Source organism: Geotrypetes seraphini, chromosome 5 (genome assembly GCF_902459505.1).
Source record: "Geotrypetes seraphini chromosome 5, aGeoSer1.1, whole genome shotgun sequence".
NCBI classification, from domain to species: domain Eukaryota; kingdom Metazoa; phylum Chordata; class Amphibia; order Gymnophiona; family Dermophiidae; genus Geotrypetes; species Geotrypetes seraphini.
The window spans coordinates 263,938,673-263,961,648 of NC_047088.1; the positions used below are offsets into that span (position 1 = coordinate 263,938,673).

The following is a 22,976-nucleotide window of genomic DNA, read 5'->3' on the forward strand; positions in this document are numbered from 1 at the left end:
TCACAGGTCCTGGACCTGTTGGGCCGCCGCGTGAGCGGACTGCTGGGCACGATGGACCTTAGGTCTGACCCAGCAGAGGCATTGCTTATGTTCTTATGTTTTAATCTTTGTAAACCGCATAGAACTTCACGGTCCTGCGGTATATAAACTGTTATTATTCTTATTCTTATTCTATAACTGAAGCGTTTAAGTGCCCTGACACGCCTGTGCCCCTTCCTTGTAGTTAAGCACCATGGATTTTGCACGCACAATTAATGTCAATTAGCAGCTAATTATTACATTATGTCCTTACCTAACTGACCCTGTTCTAGAGCTGTACCTGCTAAGCATAAAATTGGACAGGCAAGCTTAGGGTTACCAGATTTTGGGGGATGAAAATCCGGAGCCGTGGCCCCACCCTCCAGGCCTGCCCTGTTCTGCCCGAGTCACACCCCCAGCCCCACCCCCTCAACCTGGTTGCTTGTCGGGAGGGCATCTGGTGTGAGGCGTTGACGTTGTACGCATGCGCGCATGCATGTGATGTCACCGCGTTGATCCACATATGTTCAGATGCTGTCCCGACATCACTGCTACCTGGAAAGCTTTTCAAAACCTGGACAAAATGCCAGGTTTTGAAAAGCTGTCCGTACCCCTGAACATCTCCTCGACAAGGACATGTCCGGGGAAATCAGACGTCTGCTAACCCTTCTGAAGCTTATAAAATTAGGGGGAAGATATTTAACTGCTGACCATAGCATTTAAAAGTACCTGAATAAAATAAGCGTTAACCGCTTTGGCTGTACCACAGAAAGGTGGTATATCAAATTTATGACCCTTTGACTATTGACCTGTTTCCAGGACCTCAGACAGATGTGCCCTTGACATTTCCTGCAAAGGCAACCCAGGGCTGTTCGTTATTCTCTGCATCGGGTGATAGACTGAGGTGGAAGGGAGGCAGTGTGGGATAGAGTGAGGAAGGAGCTCTTGAAAGATCTCCTCTAGGCCATGTTTGATCCTTTCTATTCCTGTGATCCAAGTGAAGTATCAGTGCCCTGCACAGAGGCAAAGATTTAGGAAAATCAAAGGGGCCAAGGCTGTGAGCCTAATCCAAGAGAGTGAAGCCGTTTTCTTGGTGAGGTCAAGAACCTCTGCAGCATGCATATTTTGTGATCAGGAGTGGGTTTTCTGGCTGTTTTCACCTTTGTTTAGGATCTGTGCTCTGGAGGATGGCCAAGGACGACCTTTCCAGCATGTAAACACCCCCTCGCTTCACCCCCGCAGGCAGCGCGCAGGATCATGACGCTCCTGGAGCTGCTGAAACATGTTTCCTGGGTGATGCAATGAAGTAATTATGAACACATCAAGGCGGTGGATGGGTTTAATAAGGGAAGGAATGTCTGCCTCTGTTCAGAGGGCTCAGTGCTTCTGTCCCAGAGCGAGAGGAGAGGCCGAGAGCCTTCACCTGCTCCCTCCAGTGTTTCCTGTCTGGGCTACTATTATCCCGCTTTAGAGGAATCAGCTGGGAGAAGGTTAAACACTGGCTTTTTACACTGTCACTTTTGAACTTTGCTGGCAGATGAATACTATTTCCGCTATTTATAATTCTATAGTGCGACGCCCTAGAAAAGCAGAGTGCCGAATCTCTCATACGAGGGTGGTTGAAAAATTTGGTAAAAAAAAAAGCAGGTTAAACAACATGGTCTCCATCGAAGGCTATACACTTACTCCAGCAAGTTTCCATTTGTTTTCTTACGTTTTTCCTAGGATTTTGAAAAAAAAAAAAAATCATGGAAATTCGCTGGATGAAGTGACTAGGCCTGAATAGAGACTACTGAACTTTATGTACGGCTTATCTGCCTTGTGGATTTATTCTCGTACCAATAAGAGTTATAGGGCTCATAACCAAAACATCCAGACGTTCAAACACCTGCTTAAGTTGGCATTTGGATGCCTTAATCGACAGGACGTAGGACGCACAAGGGCCAATTTTGGAAACCAACTTTCTGGACGACCAGTAGCTTTGTCATCTCAAAAGATTCCTAGTCAGAACCTTCGCCTTCCAAGCAGCCAAGCTGAACCCATGGCTAGCCCAAATGATACTCGAGGCCTCCACTTATCTCGGCTTCAGAAAATTACTCAAAACTTACCTATTCAGCAAACAAGACCCTTAACCGTCCCCCCTTCCGGCTATCGCCTGGCCCTTCGCTCGGCTCATCTCCTCCTTCACAATCGCTTCTTTCTCCCCTTTCTTCTACCCTCTTCCTTCTTCATCTGCCAAGTTCGGCTAAATTTGTTGTAAATCTGCATGTCAATGCGGATCCTAATCTAATTGATGTGAACCGCCTAGAACTCGCTGGGTATGGCGGTATATAAGAATAAAATTATTATTATTATTTATTATTATTATTATTCTAAGCTGCTGTGCGTCCAGAGCTCAAAGGGGTGTGTTGGGAAAAGTGCTATGGGTGGCATTCGGGCGGCATCCAGGCAGGCTTAAACATAGATGTCCTGCAAGGATAATCAAATGTTTTGGCACTTGCCCTGGATTGAACTTAATTTCTTGAGTTAGATATCTTTTAAAAGGGCTGAAGTGCCACTGCATGCATCAAGATAAGACACCCCCACATTCCCCCAGTACTCACTGACCACCTCACATCCACAAAGATCAGAATACAAAAGTACATACCTAGGAAAGCCTAGTAGAACTGCATACAGGTGTCTTAAGTAGCCTGGTGGGTGGGCTGGTGAACCATAGAGAGGAATAGCAAGTCCTATAGGCCACTCTAACCACTACATTTATGGTGGAAAATGTGAGCCCCCCCAACCCTTACTCTACTGCCATATAGGTGTCACCTGCAGTCATAAGGGTTATTGGGGTAGTAGGCAGGTGGGTATTGGGGGTGTTTTGGGGGGCTCACCATAACCTATAAGGGGCTTCTGGTGATATGTTTATAATAATAATAATAATAATAATAACAGCTTATATACCGCAATACCGTGAAATTCTATGCGGTTTACAAAGATTAAGCAAAGGTACAAATTAATTGACTTTAAGAGGGGAGGAAGAAAGAGGGTTAATAGGACAGGAAATCCATTTTTGAGGAGAGAGTGATCAATAGAACAAGTTAATCGCTATAGAGGGGAGAGAGAAGAGAGGATCAGTTGTCTAGATGCTTTAGGAACAGGTGTGTTTTCAGACGTTTCCTAAATTCCTCATAAGATGTGGGCGAAAGTAATTGTTCTAGGTCTTTACCCCATGATGCTGCTTGGTGCGAGAGAAGATGTTCATGGTGTTTTTTTCAGTTTACAACCTCTCATTGGGGGGGAAACGAAGTTGGAATGTGAGCTTCTCTTGTGTCTGTTGGCTGAGAAGACGAAAAGGTCAGTTATATATTTAGGGGCAAGTCCGTGTAGTGCTTTGAAGCAGAAGCAGGCAAATTTAAACTTTACGCGCGCCTCCATTGGCAGCCAATGCAGCTGCCGGTAGTAGGGTGTCACGTGGTCAAACTTCCTCAGCCCAAAGATCAGTTTGACCGCTGCATTTTGCATCAATTGTAAACGCTGCATGTTCTTTTGGGAAATTGCTAAATAGGCGATGTTACAGTAGTCAAGTAGACTCAGTACGAGGGATTGGACTAGGGTTCTGAATGCCGCTGTATCGAAATAAGCTTTAATGGATCTGAGTTTCCAGAGAGTGAAAAATCCCTTTCTGATCAAGGAGTCCACCTGGTCTCTCATGGTTAGGCACTGATCCAAAGTTACACCTAGTATCTTTATGGTAGGTTGTATAGGGTAATTAAGATTATTGATACATAGTGGTGATTTGGTGTCAAGCGGATGTGGCGAAGCAACAAAGAAAGTTGTCTTTTCTGAATTAAGTTTGAGCCTAAAGGTTGTCATCCAGTGCTCCATCACGTTTATGGCTTCTGAAGCTTTAGGAATAGTTTCAGAGATAGAATTAACGAATGGGATGATGATCGTAAAATCATCTGCATAACTAAATAGTTTTATCCCTAACTGGGTTAGCTGCGTGCCTAGTGAGGACATGTAGACGTTGAAGAGCAATGGAGATAGCGGAGACCCTTGTGGCACACCGGATGGATTGCTCCAGGTATCTGAAAGTTCATAATTAAAACGTACTTGATAAGTGCGGGACATAAGGAAGCCATGGAACCAATTCAGCACCTCGTCCCTGATACCAATGGCATCTAGGCATTGCAGCAGTTTCCCGTGGTCTACTAGATCAAAGGCAGAACTCATATCGAATTGCATAACCAGGGCATTAAGGCCCTTACTAAACAGTAGGCGCAGATTGTCTAAAATAGCCGCAATTACTGTCTCAGTACTGAATAACGGTCTAAAACCGGATTGAGTTTCATGTAGGAGAGAGAACTGATCCAGATAATCCATCAGTTGGGTGTGTACCAATCCCTCCATAATTTTTACAATAAACGGAATGGATGCTACTGGTCTGTAGTTAGATATTATAGCTGAAGATTCTTTTCAATTTTTTAGAATTGGGGTTATTATTATGTGACCATTATTAGAGAGGAACTTCCCAGTTTTTAGGTTATGAGCCAAATATTGCATCAACGATAGTTTAAATACTAAAGGTGCCGCTTTCATGATTTCTGGGGGGGCATGAGTCCAGAACGCAATAGGATTTAGAGTATTTGTTAAATAGTCTGTTGTAATTGTTCCACTCTAAATCTTGAAAGGAGCTCCAGATCATGTCTGCCGGTGTTTATCTGGTAGTCTTTATGTGAAGTTCACAGCAGTGCTCCTAAGGGTTCCTCACTGCTCTGATGGGATGTCCGCTTGGCCAGTCCATTAAGATGCTGGTCCCTCCCACATTCAAATGGGTTAGATTTGGACATTTTTGTATTCAAAAATGGCTATAAAAGTTGGCCATCCTAAGGACCAAGACATCCAAATAGGTCATTCCCCCCAAATTCGACACCTAGCAGTTTCAAAAATGGATGTTGAGAAATGTAAGGTATTACATGTGGGGAGCAGAAACTCGAGGTACAACTATACAATGGGAGGGATATTATTAAATAAAAGTACCCAGGAAAGGGACTTGGGGGTATTGGTGGACATGACATTGAAGCCGACGGCACAGTGTGCAGCGGCCGCTAAGAGAGCGAATAGAATGCTTGGTATAATCAAAAAGGGTATTACAGCCAGAACGAAAGAGGTTATCCTGCCATTGTATCGGGCAATGGTGCGCCCGCATTTGGAGTACTGCGTCCAATATTGGTCGCCGTACCTTAAGAAGGATATGGCATTAGTCGAGAGGGTTCAGAGGAGAGCGACGCGTCTGATAAAAGGTATGGAAAACCTGTCATATGCTGAGAGATTGGAGAAGCTGGGTCTATTTTCCCTGGAGAAGAGAAGACTTAGAGGGGATATGATAGAGACTTATAAGATCATGAAGGGCATAGAGAGAGTGGAGAGGGACAGATTCTTCAAACTCTCGAATAATAAAAGAACAAGAGGGCACTCGGAAAAGTTGATAGGAGACAGATTCAAAACAAATACTAGGAAGTTCTTTTTTACCCAACGTGTGGTGGACACCTGGAATGCGCTTCCAGAGGACGTGATTGGGCAGAGTACGGTACTGGGCTTCAAGAAAGGATTAGACAAATTCCTACTGGAAAAGAAGATAGAGGGGTATAGATAGAAGATTACTGCACAGGTCCTGGACCTGCTGGGCCACCGCGTGAGCGGACTGCTGGGCACGATGGACCTCGGGTCTGACCCAGCAGAGGCATTTCTTATGTTCTTATGTTCTTATGTTTCCCTGCCTGAACTTTTGGATGTCTTGTGGGAAACGTCCAAAGTCGGACATAAACATACTATTGAAAATGGCCCTCTAAGCTCATAAATTGGCCTCTTTGAAAATTTGCTTAACATTTTACTCAAAAGGATATTCAAAGATTGCAGAGAATACAGAATACAGCTATCAGAGTAATTCATAACCTTCGCAAATTCAATCATATAGCATCATTCATGAAAAACGCTCATTGGTTCCCTGTACAAATTACTTCATATCACCATTCAAGGTATTGAGTACAGATCAGCCACCATATCTAGCATGTCTGTTGAACCCATATGTAGTGGGCCGGAATTTGAGATCCACAAATAAGCAATTGCTTATTGCTCCATCATACAAAGATATTATACATGAACATGTAAGAGATGCAATTTTCTCCGTTAATGGTCCAAAGTATTGGAATTCGATACCATTGGCGCTTAAATCAATAACTTGCGTTGAGAAGTACGAGGAAAACTTGAAAACCTCTCTTTTCTCCGATGCATATTCTCAGGTTTAACGGGTAGCGCTATTGATATCTTGGAAAACAGAAGAATATCCTCACTGTTAATCTCTCTCTTTGCTAAAACATATTTGTATTTCTCCCCTTCAACCCTAATTCTATGTATTATCTTTGGGTTATTTTTGTACATTGTAATGTTCTTTTATCATGTTTTAGACTGTAAGTCGCCCTGAAGGTTCTCCCTAAGGCAGGGCAGAAACTTTTAGATCAACTTGGAAGCATAAACGTGGGTGGCGTGGAAGGGGAAATGAAATTAGGAGTTTAGCGCTGATAAATCTAGGCAAATGAATGGCAGGGCTACATTTATGAGCAGAGCTTTTAAGCTCCTGAACTAAGAGGAATTTTCAGCCAAAACGTTATGCTCCTGACTGAAAATATGGCCCACATTTAGGAGCTCAGCATTTTCTGAATAGTGGGTCGGTGGTGTTTAATAGAGGTGAGCACTGAGCAGGGCCTGGGGGGATGGTCTCAGGGGACCCGATAGTCAGTTCTTTGGAGGCAGACTGCATAAGTTCCGCAATCGGTGCTTACCCCGGATATTCAGTAAGAACATAAGAATTGCCGCTGCTGGGTCAGACCAGTGGTCCATCGTGCCCAGCAATCCGCTCACGCGGCGGCCCCTAGGTCAAGGACCTGAGCCCTAACTGAGTCTAGCCTTACCTGTGTACGTTCTGGTCTAGCAGGAACTTGTCTAACTGTCTTGAATCCCTGGAGGGTATTTTCCCCTATAACAGCCTCCGGAAGAGCGTTCCAGTTTTCCACCACTCTCTGGGTGAAGAAGAACTTCCTTACGTTTGTACGGAATCTATCCCCTTTCAACTTTAGAGAGTTCCCTCTCATTCTCTCTACCTTGGAGAGGGTGAACATTCTGTCTTTATCTACTAAGTCTTTTCCCTTCACTATCTTGAACGTTTCAATCATGTCCCCTCTCAGTCTCCTCTTTTCAAGGGAGAAGAGGCCCAGTTTCTCTAATCTCTCACTGTATGGCAACTCCTCCAGCCCCTTAACCATTTTAGTCACTCTTCTCTGTACCCTTTCGATTAGTACCGTGTCCTCCTTCAAGTACGGTGACCAGTGCTGGATGCAGTATTCCAGGTGGGGGTCGCACCATGGCCCAGTACAGCAGCATGATAACTTTCTCCGATCTGTTTGTGATCCCCTTCTTAATCATTCCAAGCATTCTGTTCACCCTTTTCACCGCTGCCGCTGCGCATTGTGTGGACAGCTTCATCGACTTGTAGACCAGTACTCCCAATTCTCTTTCCTGGGGGGTCTCTCCAAGTACTGCACCAGACATCCTGTATTCGTGTACAAGATTTTTGTTACCGACATGCATCACCTTACACTTATCCACGTTAAACTTCATTTGCCATGTTGCGGCCCATTTCTCGAGCGTGTTTATGTCCTGTTGCAGGTCTTCGCAATCCTCCTGCGTCTTCACTACTCTGAATAACTTTGTATCGTCTGCAAATTTAATCACCTCGCTCGTCGTTCCAATTTCCAGGTCGTTTATAACTATGTTGAAGAGCACAGGTCCAAGCACCGAACCCAGTTGGTCTGTTTCCGGCAGCTGGCATTGAATATCCAATATTCAACACCAAACTAGCTATGTTTAGCAGTCAAAGATAGGTCTGCTAATTATGTGACCTATTTTACATAAGAATGTAAGAACAGCCATACTGAGACAGACCGAAGGTCCATCAAACCCAGTATCCTGTTTCCAACAGTGGCCAACCCAGGTCCCAACCCAAAGAGTAGTAACATTCCAGAGCTCAGATTGTGATGTCATAATGCCTCATTCCACCAATGCCTAAGAGCCAACCTCATCAGTGATGTCACAATTGATTGTCCTATACTTGGCTCACATAAGAATTGAAGGTCCATCAAACCCAGTACCCTGTTTCCAACAGTGGCCAACCCAGGTCCCAAGTACCTGGCAGAAACCCAAAGAGTAGCAACATTCCAGAGCTGAGATTGTGATGTCATAATGCCTCATTCCACCAATGCCTAAGAGTCACAATGGCTTGATTGCCCTGTACTTGGCTCACATAAGAACATAAGAACAGCCATACTGAGACAGACCGAAGGTCCATCAAACCCAGTATCCTGTTTCCAACAGTGGCCAACCCAGGTCCCAACCCAAAGAGTAGTAACATTCCAGAGCTCAGATTGTGATGTCATAATGCCTCATTCCACCAATGCCTAAGAGCCAACCTCATCAGTGATGTCACAATTGATTGTCCTATACTTGGCTCACATAAGAATTGAAGGTCCATCAAACCCAGTACCCTGTTTCCAACAGTGGCCAACCCAGGTCCCAAGTACCTGGCAGAAACCCAAAGAGTAGCAACATTCCAGAGCTGAGATTGTGATGTCATAATGCCTCATTCCACCAATGCCTAAGAGTCACAATGGCTTGATTGCCCTGTACTTGGCTCACATAAGAACATAAGAATTGCCATACTGGGACAGAACGCAGGTCCATCAAGCCCAGTATCCTGTTTCCAACAGTGGCCAACCCAGATTCCAAGTAGCTAGCTAGATTCCAAGTAGTAAAACAGATTTTATGCTGCTTATACTAGGAATAAGCAGTAGATTTCCCCAAGCCATCTCAATAATGGCCTACGGACTTCTCTTTTAGGAAATGATCCAAACCTTTTTTAAAGTCCGCTAAGCTAACTGATTTCACCATTCTCCAGCAATGAATTCCAGAGTTTAATTACACGTACGCGTGAAGAAATATTTTCTCCAGGTTGTTTTAAATCCACTATTTAATAGTTTTATCGCATGCTCTCTAGTGTATTATTTTTGGAAAGAGTCAACAAGCAATTCACATCTACCCTTTCCACTCCACTCATAGGCAGTGGAAAGCTTTTTGGTTTGGGGATGGGGGCGGCACCCACACTCCTCCCCAAATCCCGTCCCCATAATAGTACATAAGAACATAAGAAACGCCTTCACCGGAACAGACCAAGGTCCATCAAGTCCGGTGATCCGCACACGCGGAGGCCCATTTAGGTGCTCCTAGTTGGAGACCCGGATTTCCCGTATCCCTCAATATGATTTGCAAGAAGGTATGCATCCAACTTGCGTTTGAAACCTAGAACAGTAGCCTCTGCCACCACCTCCTCCGGGAGAGCATTCCATGCGCCCACCACTCGTGTGAAACAGAACTTCCTGACATTTGTCCTGAACCTGCTGCCACTCAGTTTCAGGCTATGACCTCTTGTCCGTGTCACATCTGAAAATGTCAGTAATGCTGCTTCCTGGTCAATTTGGTCATATCCTTTTAATATTTTAAAAGTCTCTATCAGATCCCCATGCAGTCTTCTCCTTTCGAGGGTGAACAGTCCCAGTTTTCCGAGGCGTTCCTTGTAGCTTAAATTCTCCATGCCTTTGACTAGTTTCGTGGCTCGCCTCTGCACCCTTTCCAACAGAATTTTATCCCTCTTAAGGTATGGAGACCAGTGTTGGACACAGTATTCCAAGTGTGGTCTGACCATTGTTCTGTAAAGTGGCATTATAACATCTTCCGACCTACTCGTGATCCCCTTCTTAATCATGCCTAACATCCTATTTGCTTTTTTCGCCGCTGCCGCGCATTGAGCCGTTGGCTTTAGGGTTCTGTCTATCAGCACCCCCAAATCCCTTTCTTGTTCGCATTTGGCTAATGTCACCCCCGACATCTTATAATCATGTTGTTTGTTTTTCTTTCCCAGATGCATCACCTTGCATTTGTCTATGTTAAAATTCATCTGCCACTTTATCGCCCACGTTTCCAGCTGGTTTAGATCCTTCTGAAGATCCTCACAGTCCTTTTGAGAGCCAACCGCCCGACATAGTTTTGTATCATCTGCAAACTTGATTATATCGCATGATGTTTCCTCTTCCAGGTCATTTATAAAAATATTGAACAAGATGGGCCCAAGAACCGAGCCCTGGGGCACGCCGCTGGTCACCTTTTCCCAGTCCGAGAATTTCCCATTAACGGTTACCCTCTGCGTTCTGTTCTCTAGCCAATTTCCGATCCATCCGTGCACTTCTCCTCCAATTCCATGACTTAGTAGTTTACTCATAAGCCTTGCGTGTGGAACCTTGTCAAACGCTTTTTGGAAGTCCAAGTAAATTATGTCCACTGGATCTCCACCATCTATTTGCTTGTTCACCTTCTCAAAAAATTGAAGTAAATTTGTCAAACATGACCTCCCTTTCCTGAAGCCGTGTTGACTAGCTCTCATTAGGTTGTGCTTTTCCAAGTGTTGTACGATGCGATCTTTAATTAGTGCTTCGATTATCTTCCCAGGAACCGATGTGAGACTCACCGGTCTGTAGTTTCCTGGTTCACCTCTTGATCCCTTTTTGAAAATCGGGATGACATTTACTAATTGTAATACCATTTTTTCCCATTCATTTTTCATATATACAAGTTTATTAGGATTTTATATACCGCCTATCAAGGTTATCTAAGCGGTTTTTACAATCAGGTACTCAAGCATTTTCCCTCTCTGTCCCGGTGGGCTCACAATCTATCTAACGTTCCTGGGGCTATGGAGGACTGAGTGACTTGCCCAGGGTCACAAGGAGCAGGGCGGGGTTTGAACCCACAACCCCAGGGTGCTGAGGCTGTAGATCCAACACACTCCTCCACACACATAACATAATCTTATTAACAATACATAATGGTTAACCACAAAATTAAACTACACAAAGCAGACTGTATGCTTCTCAACATTCATTCCTACCAGAACACAGATAACCCCTATGCAAATACGGGACCAGAAACTAACGGCTCCTTTTACAAAGGCGCACTAGCGGTTTAACGCATGTAATACCACGCGCTAAACCTCCAGCCGTGCTAGCCACTACCGCCTCCTCTTGAGCAGGCGGTAGTTTGTAGGCCAGCGCAGGGGTTAGTGCGCCATGAAAAGTCACGTGCGTTAACCCCGCTAGCGCGGCTTACTAAAAGGAGCCCTAAACGTACAAATATATACAAACGAAACCTTCTGGGTTTATATATTTGAAAGAACTCTTGTTTGGGGAATCACGATACAAAATCTTTGCTGCATGGGTAACCAATGAAATTGTTTCAACACTGGAGTTATAGGCGACATCCTTGAGACGCCTGTAATTAATCTTGAGGCACAGTTAATTAACATCTGGAGGGTGATGACGGTTGCCAGATTTCCTCAGCACCACCCCATTTCTGCTCCTAGCCCCGCCCCCACACGAACCTCCAGTCTCATTCCCCGAGCTCAGGGCCACGTCTGGAGGACCTTTGCGCCTGCGCAGTCATCAACACAATGACATCACGTCCACGTGTGCGTGTGTAGAACGTCATTGCGTTGGCGTCTATGCCAGTGCGGAGGGCCTCTAGATGCAGCCCTGAGCTCTGTGACTTCCAAAACCTGGACAAACTGCTGGGTTTTGGAAATCCCTCCAGGCATCCGGACCGTCTTCTAAAAAGAAAACGTATCTGGATTTTCCCCGGATATCTGGTAACCCTAAGTTAATAGATGGACCTGACGTCTCTTAAGACACTTGGAGGGTGTCTCTTATGCTTAGAGGGATATCTGTTATAGTGTCTGATAGCAGTTAGGTGCTGGGAAGTGACCTCTCATTAGGGTTACCATATTTAATAAAAGAAAACCCCAGACAAATGACCCAGCCCTGCCCCGCCCCCATTCTACCTCCAGCCCCGCCCCCAGAAAACCTCCTCTCTTTGCAAGGAGCTCCGGCCGCGTCTGGAGGGCCTGGAGCATGAGTGGATACTTGTGACATCTTCGCGCATGCTCATAGGCCCTCCAGATGCAGCCAGATCTTGTATGGACAAACACCGGGTTTTGGAAAGTCCTTCTGGGACTCTAAAAAGAGGACTTGTCCGGGTTTTCCCAGATGTCTGGTAACCCTACCTATTGTAAGGTGTCAACTAGGCCGAAGGAAGGAGCTAGGGCTGGGGGAAGAGAACTAGGATTCTAGAGATCTCATCCTAATGTAGTGTGCTGCTCTGAGTGGGCTTTCCTGAGGGTGGAGGGTGAGGAGGGGGGAAAGTAAAAAGCCTTTCCCTGGGTCCCGCAGGCATCAGCCCAGCACACACCTCCCTGACACAGGCCCTGGATTGTGTGCTGGAGTGCATTCATGAAGAAAAGGCTGTGCTCATGCTTGTGGAATCTCACTGCCGGCAGGTCTGGGCAGGGGCCGTAGAAAGTGTTCCTTGGAATTTATGTCCTGAAGGAAGAGAAGCTGTGGGAGCAGCGACGGGCGCGTTGAGAGCTGAGCAGAGCAGACAGGGCAAAGCTGCTCAAGGCGTGTGGGTGCAGATGTCACCTGTCACTGTTCTCTTGGAGTGGGAGACCTCCAGCTGTACTGCTGTCAGTGGGGATAGTGTTTAAATACTGCGTTCCCTATATCTAGAGTCAGGCAGGTTCCCTGGTTGCCTCTCCCTCTCTATTGAAAATGTGACAGTGAAACAGCACCCCCCACTGGCATAGGGTTACCAGATTTTGGGGAATGAAAATTCAGACCCATGGCCCCGCCCCAAGGCCCACCCTGTTCCACCTGAGTCACATCCTGTTCTGCCCCCCAGCCCCGCCCCCTCAACCTGGTCGCTTGTCGGGAGAGCATCGGCACATGCGCTGGTGTGCTGCGATGACGTTGAAAAGCCGTCCGGATCCCCGGACATGTCCAAGGAAATCCAGACGTCTGGTAACCCTGCCCTGGCAGGACGGCTCATTATTATGACAAGCTCCAGTTATCTACTCTTTCCTGATCAGTTGGTTAATTTCTTTCCAGCCTCAGTTCTGAGGGCAAAAAATTTCTGAGAACCACCCACAACATGATTTGGTGCAAACAGCAAAATGCCCCAGGGAACTGCTCTTTCCATTAGATTTTTACAGAAATGGTGCCTCTTGGTTTGTGTGTGCTTTTGTGCATGGCTGGCTAAGAAATCTTCCCTCTCGATAGGCATGCTGACAGCTGGCTTGCCCATCACCTTGCTCAGAGGTAGTACAACAAAAAGATGCTTCATCAAATGTTTCAGTTAAATTAAATCTCTAGCTCTTGTCAAGCACGCAGAATGCATCAGCACCAGATATCCATGCTGGGACATGCTGGGAAAGCTTGTCTAAATCTCTATTTTCAAACCCTTTTTTGGACGAGCTAGTTGGAGATTCTGGATTTCCACAATGAATATAGGAGTCTCAATCAGCTCGATATTCAGCGCTATCTAACTGACCAGGAACGACTCCAATCTGGTTGAGTAGCACATAGCCCAGCTAAGTGGTTACAGAAACATGATGGCAGATAAAGGCCAAATGGCCCCTCCAATCTGCCCATCCGCAGCACCCACTATCTCCTCCTCTCCCTATAGGCTCATGGCTTTAAATACTTGCATTGTGAGGTCATAGAGCATTAGCCTTATAGAAACATGACGACAGATAAAGGCCAAATGGCCCATCCACAGCATCCACTATCTCCTCCTCTCCCTATTGGCTAAGGCTCTTAACATTTGCATCTCCTCTTCCTATAGGCTAAGGCTCTTTACACCTGCATTGTGAGGTCATAGAGCTTTATGGTTAGAGAAACATGATGGCAGATAAAGGCCAAATGGCCCATCCACAGCATCCATTATCTCCTCCTCTCCTACTGGTTAAGGCTCTTTACACCCGCCTTGTGAGGTCATAGAGCTTTACGGTTATAGAAACAGAAGCCTGATGGATGGGTGATCAGAAGGTGAGAAAGAAGAATCAGTTTATAGTTTAGATTCGAAAGTGATAGAAACCTAAATCTTTCTTGGCCGTTTTAACTTCAGAGGTCTTCTATTCCTGGATTCTTTTCAAGTTCCCTTTCAGCATTCTGATTACTGTGGAACATCATCGACGCAGTCCTCTGATCTCGAGAACTGCTCCCCCTCTGAAAAGCATTCCAAGGTGTGACTTTGGCTTGTCTCGGGCCATGTCTCCAAATGAGAGTTTGATCTTATATCTAGGTGAATAGACTTTCGTGGTTAGTGTCTGTAGCCGCCTTCTTCACATTTTCTGCATTTGAGGAAGAGGATGAGTGGGATCCCTTCATGTTGAATGTTTCCCCCCTGAGAGTGACTGTGGGGTCCTATGATATGTGCTGGCACATTTTGCAACTTGTATATGGCAGGGACGTGGGCCATTCTTTTGTTTTTGAGCTTCTTTTGGGAGGTTAGTTTGCATCAATTTGTGCTTCAGATTAGGCGGTTGCCTAAGGTCAATACTGATCTATTCCCCTTATTTATCTTCCTAGAATAGTGACTGTGGATCTTGTATGATTTTGTATTATTTTTCCCAGTTCTGGATTGTTTGTCTCTACAAGGGAGACTTTCTTTGTGGTCAGACATTATTCTCTCTGGCAGTAGTGTCATAAGGTTGGGGGGGGGGGAGGTCCGCCCTGGATGCAGTCTTGGCGGGGGTGCTGGCACCTGTCCTCCTCCTTCCCACTCCTCCTCCTGCCAAACTCCAACCTGTTGCTCGTGCCAGTGTCGGCTCTCCCTATGACATCACTTCTGGGTCCCGTGCCTAGAAAGTGACATCAGAGGGAGAGTCGACACCAATGCAGGCAGCAAATTGGTGATGCTACTCACGCCAGGAAAGTTAAAGAAGTACGGGCACGTGGTGAGGGGAGGGAAAGGAGTGGGGGGGGAGGGATTGGGCGCCACTGCTCCAGATGCCTCTTATCCTCGCTACGCCACTGCTCTCCGGGACCTTGGTTAGAACTTTTGCTCATAAGAGTGGTCGAAACTGAAGGATGAGAAGGCGTAGAAATGCACTGATGGTGGCAGCTGTAGTAACCTTCCGTGTCTTTTGTTCTTGCAGATATTCGTGAGACGGCCTTTGTGTATGCCGTCACAGCGGCGGGCGTGATCCATGCAGTGACTCAGGCCTGCAGTATGGGGGAACTGCTTCAATGCAGCTGTGAAGTAATCCGCAGCCGCTTCCCCCCCCATCCCATCGCCGGAGCGGGTAGCGAAGCCTCGGCATGGGAATGGGGGGGCTGTGGCGATGACGTGGAGTTTGGCTACGAGAAGTCCAGGCAATTTATGGACGCCAGACAGAAGAAGGGGAAGAGCGACATCCGGACGCTCATCGACCTCCATAACAATGAGGCAGGACGCCTGGTAAATACCCCACGCTCTACGCATAATATAAGCATAATCCCGCCCAAATCTAGAAAAAGCACTAAACAAGTGCCTAATATGCGCATGCAGTTTAATTGAAGAGCGAGACAATTAGTGCCGTCAATTGAGATCTTAACCAACAATTATCGGTGCTAATTGATTTGAATTAAAATGTATATGTGTAAATTTCAGCATGGGAACGGGAGGATCAGGGGGTGTTCCTTGAATTTACGCCTCGAGTTTTGGAATGAGGAGGATTTGTGCCCAATTGAGATGCAAGGTTTGACACCACGTGGCGGTTGGGGTAAATGGCCCTGCCTAAAGATAGGCGCGGTTCCCAGAGCTAAGCGCTTTTCTGGAAACGACGCCAAACTTTGAGCACTCTTTCTAGAATAGCGCTGAGCAATATTTTTGGATGCCAGTTTTATAGAGGCCATTTAGAGGATTCAATCCAATCTGGGTTGTAAATACCCCACACTCTAGTCATGTACAATGTATTAACCGTCTAAAAGAATCAGAGACAAATGAAGGCAGGCAAACATCATATGGCCCAAGTGTCCCAGGGGCACTGGCACCCTCCTTCCCACTCCTCCCCCTACTGCGTGCGTGCCCCGTCTCTTCCCCCATACCTTTTAAACCTCAGCACAAGCAGCCACCAACTTGTTGCCCGCATCGGCTTTGGCGCTCTCTCTGATGTTATTTCCGGGACCCGCAAGTGACATCAGAGAGAGCGCCGATGCCAACGTGGGCAGTAAGTTGGTGGCTGCTCGCACCAAAGTTAAAAAGCAGAGGGGACAGGGACAAGGGAACAGGGAGGGGCGTCACTGCCCTGGACACCACTCACTCTTGCTATACCACTACTTCTACTAGCCCCTCCTTTCCCTTAGACATCCAACGTTCTTGTCCCAAGCAATTTCTCTCCACCACCTCTACCGGGAGACTATTCCATGGATCTACCTCCTAACTCTTCTCACCTTGGGTTCTGCATCCCCAACCCAATCAGAGGCGTTAAACGCAAAAAATGTACGATGGCCTACTGGCCACGCAGGCAGCGAAACTAGACCACCAACTCTCCAATCTACCGATCACGACACCAGACTACAAAACTTTCAGAGGAGAAATAAAAACCCTGCTATTCAAGAAATCCATCAAGACAAACTAACTCCGCAGGAAGCACTTCAGTCCCCCGAAGTAACCCGCTCAACTCTGTAACTCTTCTGGAAATCTGCCTTGAACCGCAACGTAATGGCGGAATAAAAGTCACTAATGTCATGTCATGTAATGTCATATCTGTCTGTCCAAGTTAGATTGTAACCTCTTCCAAGCAGGGACTGTCTATTAAATGTCAAAATATATAGCATTGTATACGCCTTTCAGCGTTCTATAAGTGATAAATAGTAGTAGTAGTAGTAGTAGCCTTCCTCTGGATTGACTCCATTCTTTCTATATTTTTTTGAAGGTGAGGCCTCCAGAATTGTACACAATATTCTAAATGAGGTTTCACCAGTCTTATACAGAGGCATCAATACCTCCTTTTTCCTACTGGCCAAACCTCTCCCTATGCAACCTAACATCCTTCTAGCTTTCGCCGTCACCTTTTCAACTTGTTTGGCCACCTTAAGATCATCACTTATGATCGCATCAAAGTCTTGCTCATCTTTTGTGCAGAAAAGTTTTTCACCCCTAAACTGTACTGTTCCCTTGGATTTTTGTAGCCCTAATGCATTACCCTGCATTTCGTAGTATTAAATTTTAGCTGCCAGATTTCAGACAATTCTTCAAGATTCGCTAGGCCAGTCTTGTTATCCACATCAACAGGAGTGTCGATTGCATATTTTGGTATCATCCGCAAAGAGGCAAATCTTGCCAGACAGCCCTTTGGCAATGTTGCTTACAAAAATATTAAAAAGAACAGGCCCATTAACCAAACCATGTGGCATACCACTGGTGACATCCCTTTCCTCAGAGTGAGCCCCATTTGCCACTATCCTCTCTCACCTTCCACGCAATCAATTCCTAACCCAATTTCTCACTTTGGGGTCCATCCCGAGGGCACTCAGTTTATTTATTACACGCCTGTGTGTATCAAAGGCTTTGCTAAAATCTAAATAAACCACATCTAGCGCTCTCCCTCTATCGAATTCTTTGGTCACCCAGCATATGCACAAAGAGTGATGTGAATAACTCCCACACTAATTATTATTGGATGATCACACTCTGTGTTGCAAATATCCCACACTCTACTCAAGGTACAATACTTGCTTTATATAATGCAGCACTCGCCTGGTAAACACTGGACAATGCACAATATAAATACCTCATACTCTACTCATTGTGTAATGTACCATGTGAATAGTAAATACTCTGCTGTATGCTCATAGTGTAATGCATCAGCTTCCTGGTGAATATCCCACACTGGTATAATATACCATCTGCAGTATGAATTCCCCACTTTCTACTCATGGTATAATCCACTCGAGTTGTGGAATAAGCCTCATCTGCCTGGTAACCTCCCAACCCACCCACCCACCCACCCACACTCTACTCATGTTATAATTTATTATCCATTTCCAAACTTTGAGTGATTGTGCGATGGCTGGACATGCACGTGGTTCGGCCTAAGCGGTCTGCTTCAGGAGCCTTATTGTTAATCAACTATGACTTGCGGAGTAACATATATCATGGATAAACATCCTCAAAAAGCACACTTATGAGGAAGAACTCTCTTGCGTAGTCTCCGCACAGATAAGGAGAGTTCCTCTTCATAAGTTTGCTTTTTGCGGATGTTTATCCATGATATATGTTATTCCGCAAGTCATAGTTGATTAACAATAAGGTTCCTAAAGCAGACCACGTAGGCCGAAACACGTGCGTGTCCAGCCATCGCACAATTGCTCAAAGTTTTGAAATAAATCTACATGTATGTTTGAACATCTCCACTGTCGGTTGGTTCATTCTTGATTGGATTGTGGAGATTCTTCTCCCGTTGTTTGTCGTCATAATTTATTATCCACAATGTAAGCACCCCACGCTCTAATCTTGATATAATGAATCAGCTATCAGGTGAAAATCACACACTGTGTAATACACCATCCAGAACCTAAATATCTCATAGTCTACTTGTGGAGCGACATTTTTGAAAGAACATCCAAGTCAGAATTGAGACATCTCACTTATAATGTCCAAAAATTCCCATCTTACATAACATAACATAACTTTATTCTTCTATATCGCCACAATCAAATGAATTCTAGGTGGTTTACACAAAAGAAACTGGACAATCAGCGAAATACAAAATATTAATGGAGTAAATACAACATGTTAGCTAAAAAAGACAGTCAACTTTTTAAGTTATGAATAAAACTTTGAATAAGGAGATAAATTTATCAAATAGTATAGTCCTGATTTCTTTTCGAAATGCACCATAAGACAGCATGGCTCCTCCAATATAATTACCCAACCAGGATTGTTGTTTTCTTGCTTGAAATGCAAACATCGTATCTAGAAAAGACCTATATTTGCAGCCTAAGATCTTTGGGTATGCAAATAAGTTACAATTCCTGGTTATCCTTGCAGAGTTATATAGCGCAAAATGAGTTAAAAGGTAGGTAGGGGCCGATCCCCAAACCAACTTAACACATGAAAATTTAAATATTACTCATGCTTCCACTGGTAGCCAATGCAATAGTCGATAATAAGGACTGACATGATCACTTTTCTTCAGTCCAAATATCAGACGGACGGCCATACTCGGCACTATTCTCAATTTTCTCACAGCTATTTTTGAGCAGGAAAATCACTGTTTGAAAATACATGAGAAAGACGTTCTTGCAAACATCCAAAATGAACAGCCATTTTCCAAAATGCAAAGTGCAAAATCGGGAATGCCAAAAAAGCAGGCACAAAAATGTCTGCCTGGCATCATTTGCACAGAAATGAGTACACAAAAAGCCCTGTGTAGCAAAGAGGCAGCCTAGTGCTTAGTGCAGTGGACTTTAAACAATTGGGCCCAGGTGCAAATCCCACCTTAATTCTCTTATAGGTTATTGTGAGCCTCTAGGAACAGATAAAACCCTACTGTACCTAAAGGAACACCATTACAATAGCCATCACGCTTGTAGGCGTCTTATAAATTCAGGTACAATAGATATTTCTGAGTTCCAGGAGGTTTTACGTATTTGTACAGAAATAACCCCTCCTTTTACTACACCGCGATAGCGGTTATTAGGGCAGGGAGTCGCATTGAATGCTCCACGCTGCTCCCGGCGCTCATTGGAGCATTCAGCATGGCTCCCTGCGCTAATAACCGCTATTGCGTTAAAGTGGGAGTTACGCCTTGGTCCCATTGTTCAAAGTCCACTGCACTGACCACAAGGCTACTCCTCACACTTGCTTGCTGCTCTGTTAGGAATGGCCACAATACTCGAAACCTACGTTCCCTCGTAAGCTGAACGCGGGAGCCATCACTCAACATTCGAGGAGAGGCGCTCACAGATTTTCTATGGACACGATTGAAACAGATCTCAATAAAAACGTCCTTCTCGTATGCCCTGGATGTGTCTTCCCGTTCTGTTGAAAGATGTCCTAATTTTGGGCCCATCCTGGTCCTACCCAAAACATGCCTCCAACACTCCCCCTTGCTATTTGGGTGAGCTGCAGTGTAAACCGTACACATTCTTCCTTTCAAAAATTGTGATTTGGATGTTTTTGGCAGCTGGATGGGTGTTTTTTTGGCCATTTTGAGGTATCTATCTGCTTCAAAAATAATTGCATAGTGTAATATACCTTCTGATTGGTTAATACACTCCGCTCTTCTTATAGGATAATGTATCATATTGTAAATACCTCCCCCCGTCTTTATTTATGGTGTAATGTACTGTACTTGTGTAATCCCCGTCCCTCAACACACACGCACACACACCGACCCTTCTTCCTTCTCCAGAGTAGCCCCCACACTCTGGAATGCACTCCCTGAAAGACTTCGCTTAACACAAGACTGTCTCTATTTCAGGAAGCAGGTGAGAGTTTGGCTCTTCAACCAGGCCTTTAATGGAAGAACTAACTAACTTGCTAGTCACACACACAGGGAGTGACACTTGGCTGCACCTATTGTAGCAGGACTTGTACCCAAGCACCTGTCTGGCCTCATGTGCAACTTTCTTCAAATTAGTCTCTTATTTTTCTAAGCTCTGTTACTCTCTCTCCTACCCAGTGGCGTAGCGAGGGAAGGGAAGCGCCCGGGTACACTGCTAAATGCCCCCTCCCCTCCCCACACACCTCATGAAATGTTCACCGGTGTAAGCAGCATTTTCCACTTCCTGTTCGTGTCGGCCTTGGCTCCCTTCTGACGTCACGTCTTGGTCCCACGACATCGAGCAGGGAGGCACCGGTGCCCCTGCCAAGATGGTGCCCAGGCCAGTCTGCGCCCCCCTCCCCCGCCCCCTTTCTAGGCCACTGCTCCAATCTAAATTATCCTTCTCTGTTTACATCCTGTGCTGCCTATTAAAATGTCTTATCACGCGTTGTGTTGACATTGTGCCAAACTTTGTATTGTTAGTTGACTATTTTTACTGCTGCTTAGGTCTGACTTATTCTTGCTCTACACCGCCTCAAGTGAATGCCTTCAAAAAGGTGGTAAATAAATCCTAATGAGTAATAATGTATTATCCATAGTCTCTAGTCATGGTATAATGCAGAGTCATAGAAATAAGAAAAATACCACCACATAGCTTAATCCAAAATGGCGCATGCAACTTCCATGGGGGCCTAAGTTCCTTTTGGACCTGTTTGAGACACTGTTTTTAAACACTTACATTTGAGTTACTCTACGTTAAGTGACCTTTTCGTATGGTGGGAGACCTACGATATTATGGTGGCATTTGAAGTGGAAAGGAGGAGGAGGCCAGTGTCTAGTGAGGTGGCCTGAGGCCAGTGATGTGTAGTGAGGGCTTTCAGGATATTCAGTGAAGCCCATGCGCTTTTTTTTTTTAAATTCACTTTTTGCTTGATGCACTTTGATTGGTTGAGTAGATGCCCTCCTTAACCAGTCAAATTGCATCAACCAAAACGTAAAGGGCTCTTGGGTCATAGAAACATAGAAATAGACGGTAGATAAGGACCACGGCCCATCCAGTCTGCCCACCCTAATGACCCTCCCCCTACCTTTGCCCTGTGAATAGATCCCATGTGTCGATCCCATTTGGCCTTAAAGTCAGGCACACTGCTGGCCTCAATCACCTGCAGTGGAAGACTATTCCAGTGATCAACCACCCTTTCAGTGAAAAATAATTTCCTGGTGTCACCCCGCAGTTTCCCGCCCCTGATTTTCCATGGATGCCCTCTTGTTGCCGTGGGACCCTTGATAAAGAAGATATTTTCCTCCGCCTCGATGCGGCCCGTAAGATACTTGAACGTCTCGATCATGTCTCCCCTCTCACTGCGCTCCTCGAGCGAGTATAACTGTAATTTGTTTAGCCGTTCTTCGTACGGGAGATCCTTGAGTCCCGAGACCATCCGGGTGGCCATTCTCTGAACCGACTCCAGTCTCAGTACATCGGGGATTCTCTAACCCCCTGAAGGCCCTGACAGTTCTTATCCAAATTTGATTGGCCGAGCAACATCTGCCTGTTGCCTGCTTGCATCTTGCATCGAGGCTTCCTGGGTTTAGCATCATCTGTCTGGAACTCGTTCCCCAGCGATCTTTGAGTTTAAACCCCACACTGGACATTTAAATCCGCCCTCGCATCTTCACTGCTTCTGTGACGTTGTCAGGGACAATTACATCTGTCCCAGTTGATGACTTCCTGTCTCTTCCCTCACCATTATTCTTTACCATATTTTGCGTTATACGGATATGCTCGTGGTGTTTCTCATCCCTAACCTATTGTGTTTTTTCTCTGTTTTAAATGTGTTTTTATCTCCGTGTTTTTCTTGATTTTTTTTCTTTATTTATGATTTTTATAGGGGATAATATTCATCTGGCTATAAATGCTGTCTGCCGCCAATAATATTATACCCAGTCCAGATCCAGGTACCAGCATTACATATCTGGGTATGTGCAGACAGCTGGCATTTAACCAGATAAATGCTGATCTATTTAGCCCTTAATCAGAGAAGTTAAATTGGACTAAGACAGGACTTCTATCTCTGTGCTCCTATTTAGCCAGCTGATTCCGCACTGATGCCACCCCCAGACCACCCACACAATGGCTGGCTCTAGCGGTCAAAGGGAAGATTCAGAAGCTCTGCCAGGGCATGTGCCAGTGACCATTACTTCAGGGCCTGCTCTGTGCCAGCTTACTGGGCAAGAGGCTCTCTTACTGGGTTAACTGGATTTGGACGAGTTGTGTTTTCAGGATTTCCCCAATGAATATGCATGAGATCTATTTGCATATAATGGAGGCAGTCACTGGTGTAGCAAGGGTGGGAGGCGCTCCCTTTGCCCTCTTCGCCCCCTCCTGCTGCACCCACGCCCCTTCTCTTCCCCGTAACTGTTTCGCTTCTCCGGCGCAAGCAGC

At 45.5% G+C, this 22,976-nt stretch overlaps 1 protein-coding gene across 2 annotated transcripts in view; it reads left to right on the forward strand.

The window, feature by feature from the left end:
- The window catches only part of WNT6 (Wnt family member 6), a 77,372-nt gene that overhangs the window by 51,555 nt on the left and 2,841 nt on the right, over positions 1–22,976 (forward strand). For both annotated transcript variants that reach the window (XM_033947329.1, XM_033947330.1), the window contains exon 3: positions 15,158–15,459. In XM_033947329.1, the coding sequence (XP_033803220.1) occupies positions 15,158–15,459 (302 nt within the window). The remainder of the gene's footprint in view (positions 1–15,157; positions 15,460–22,976) is intronic.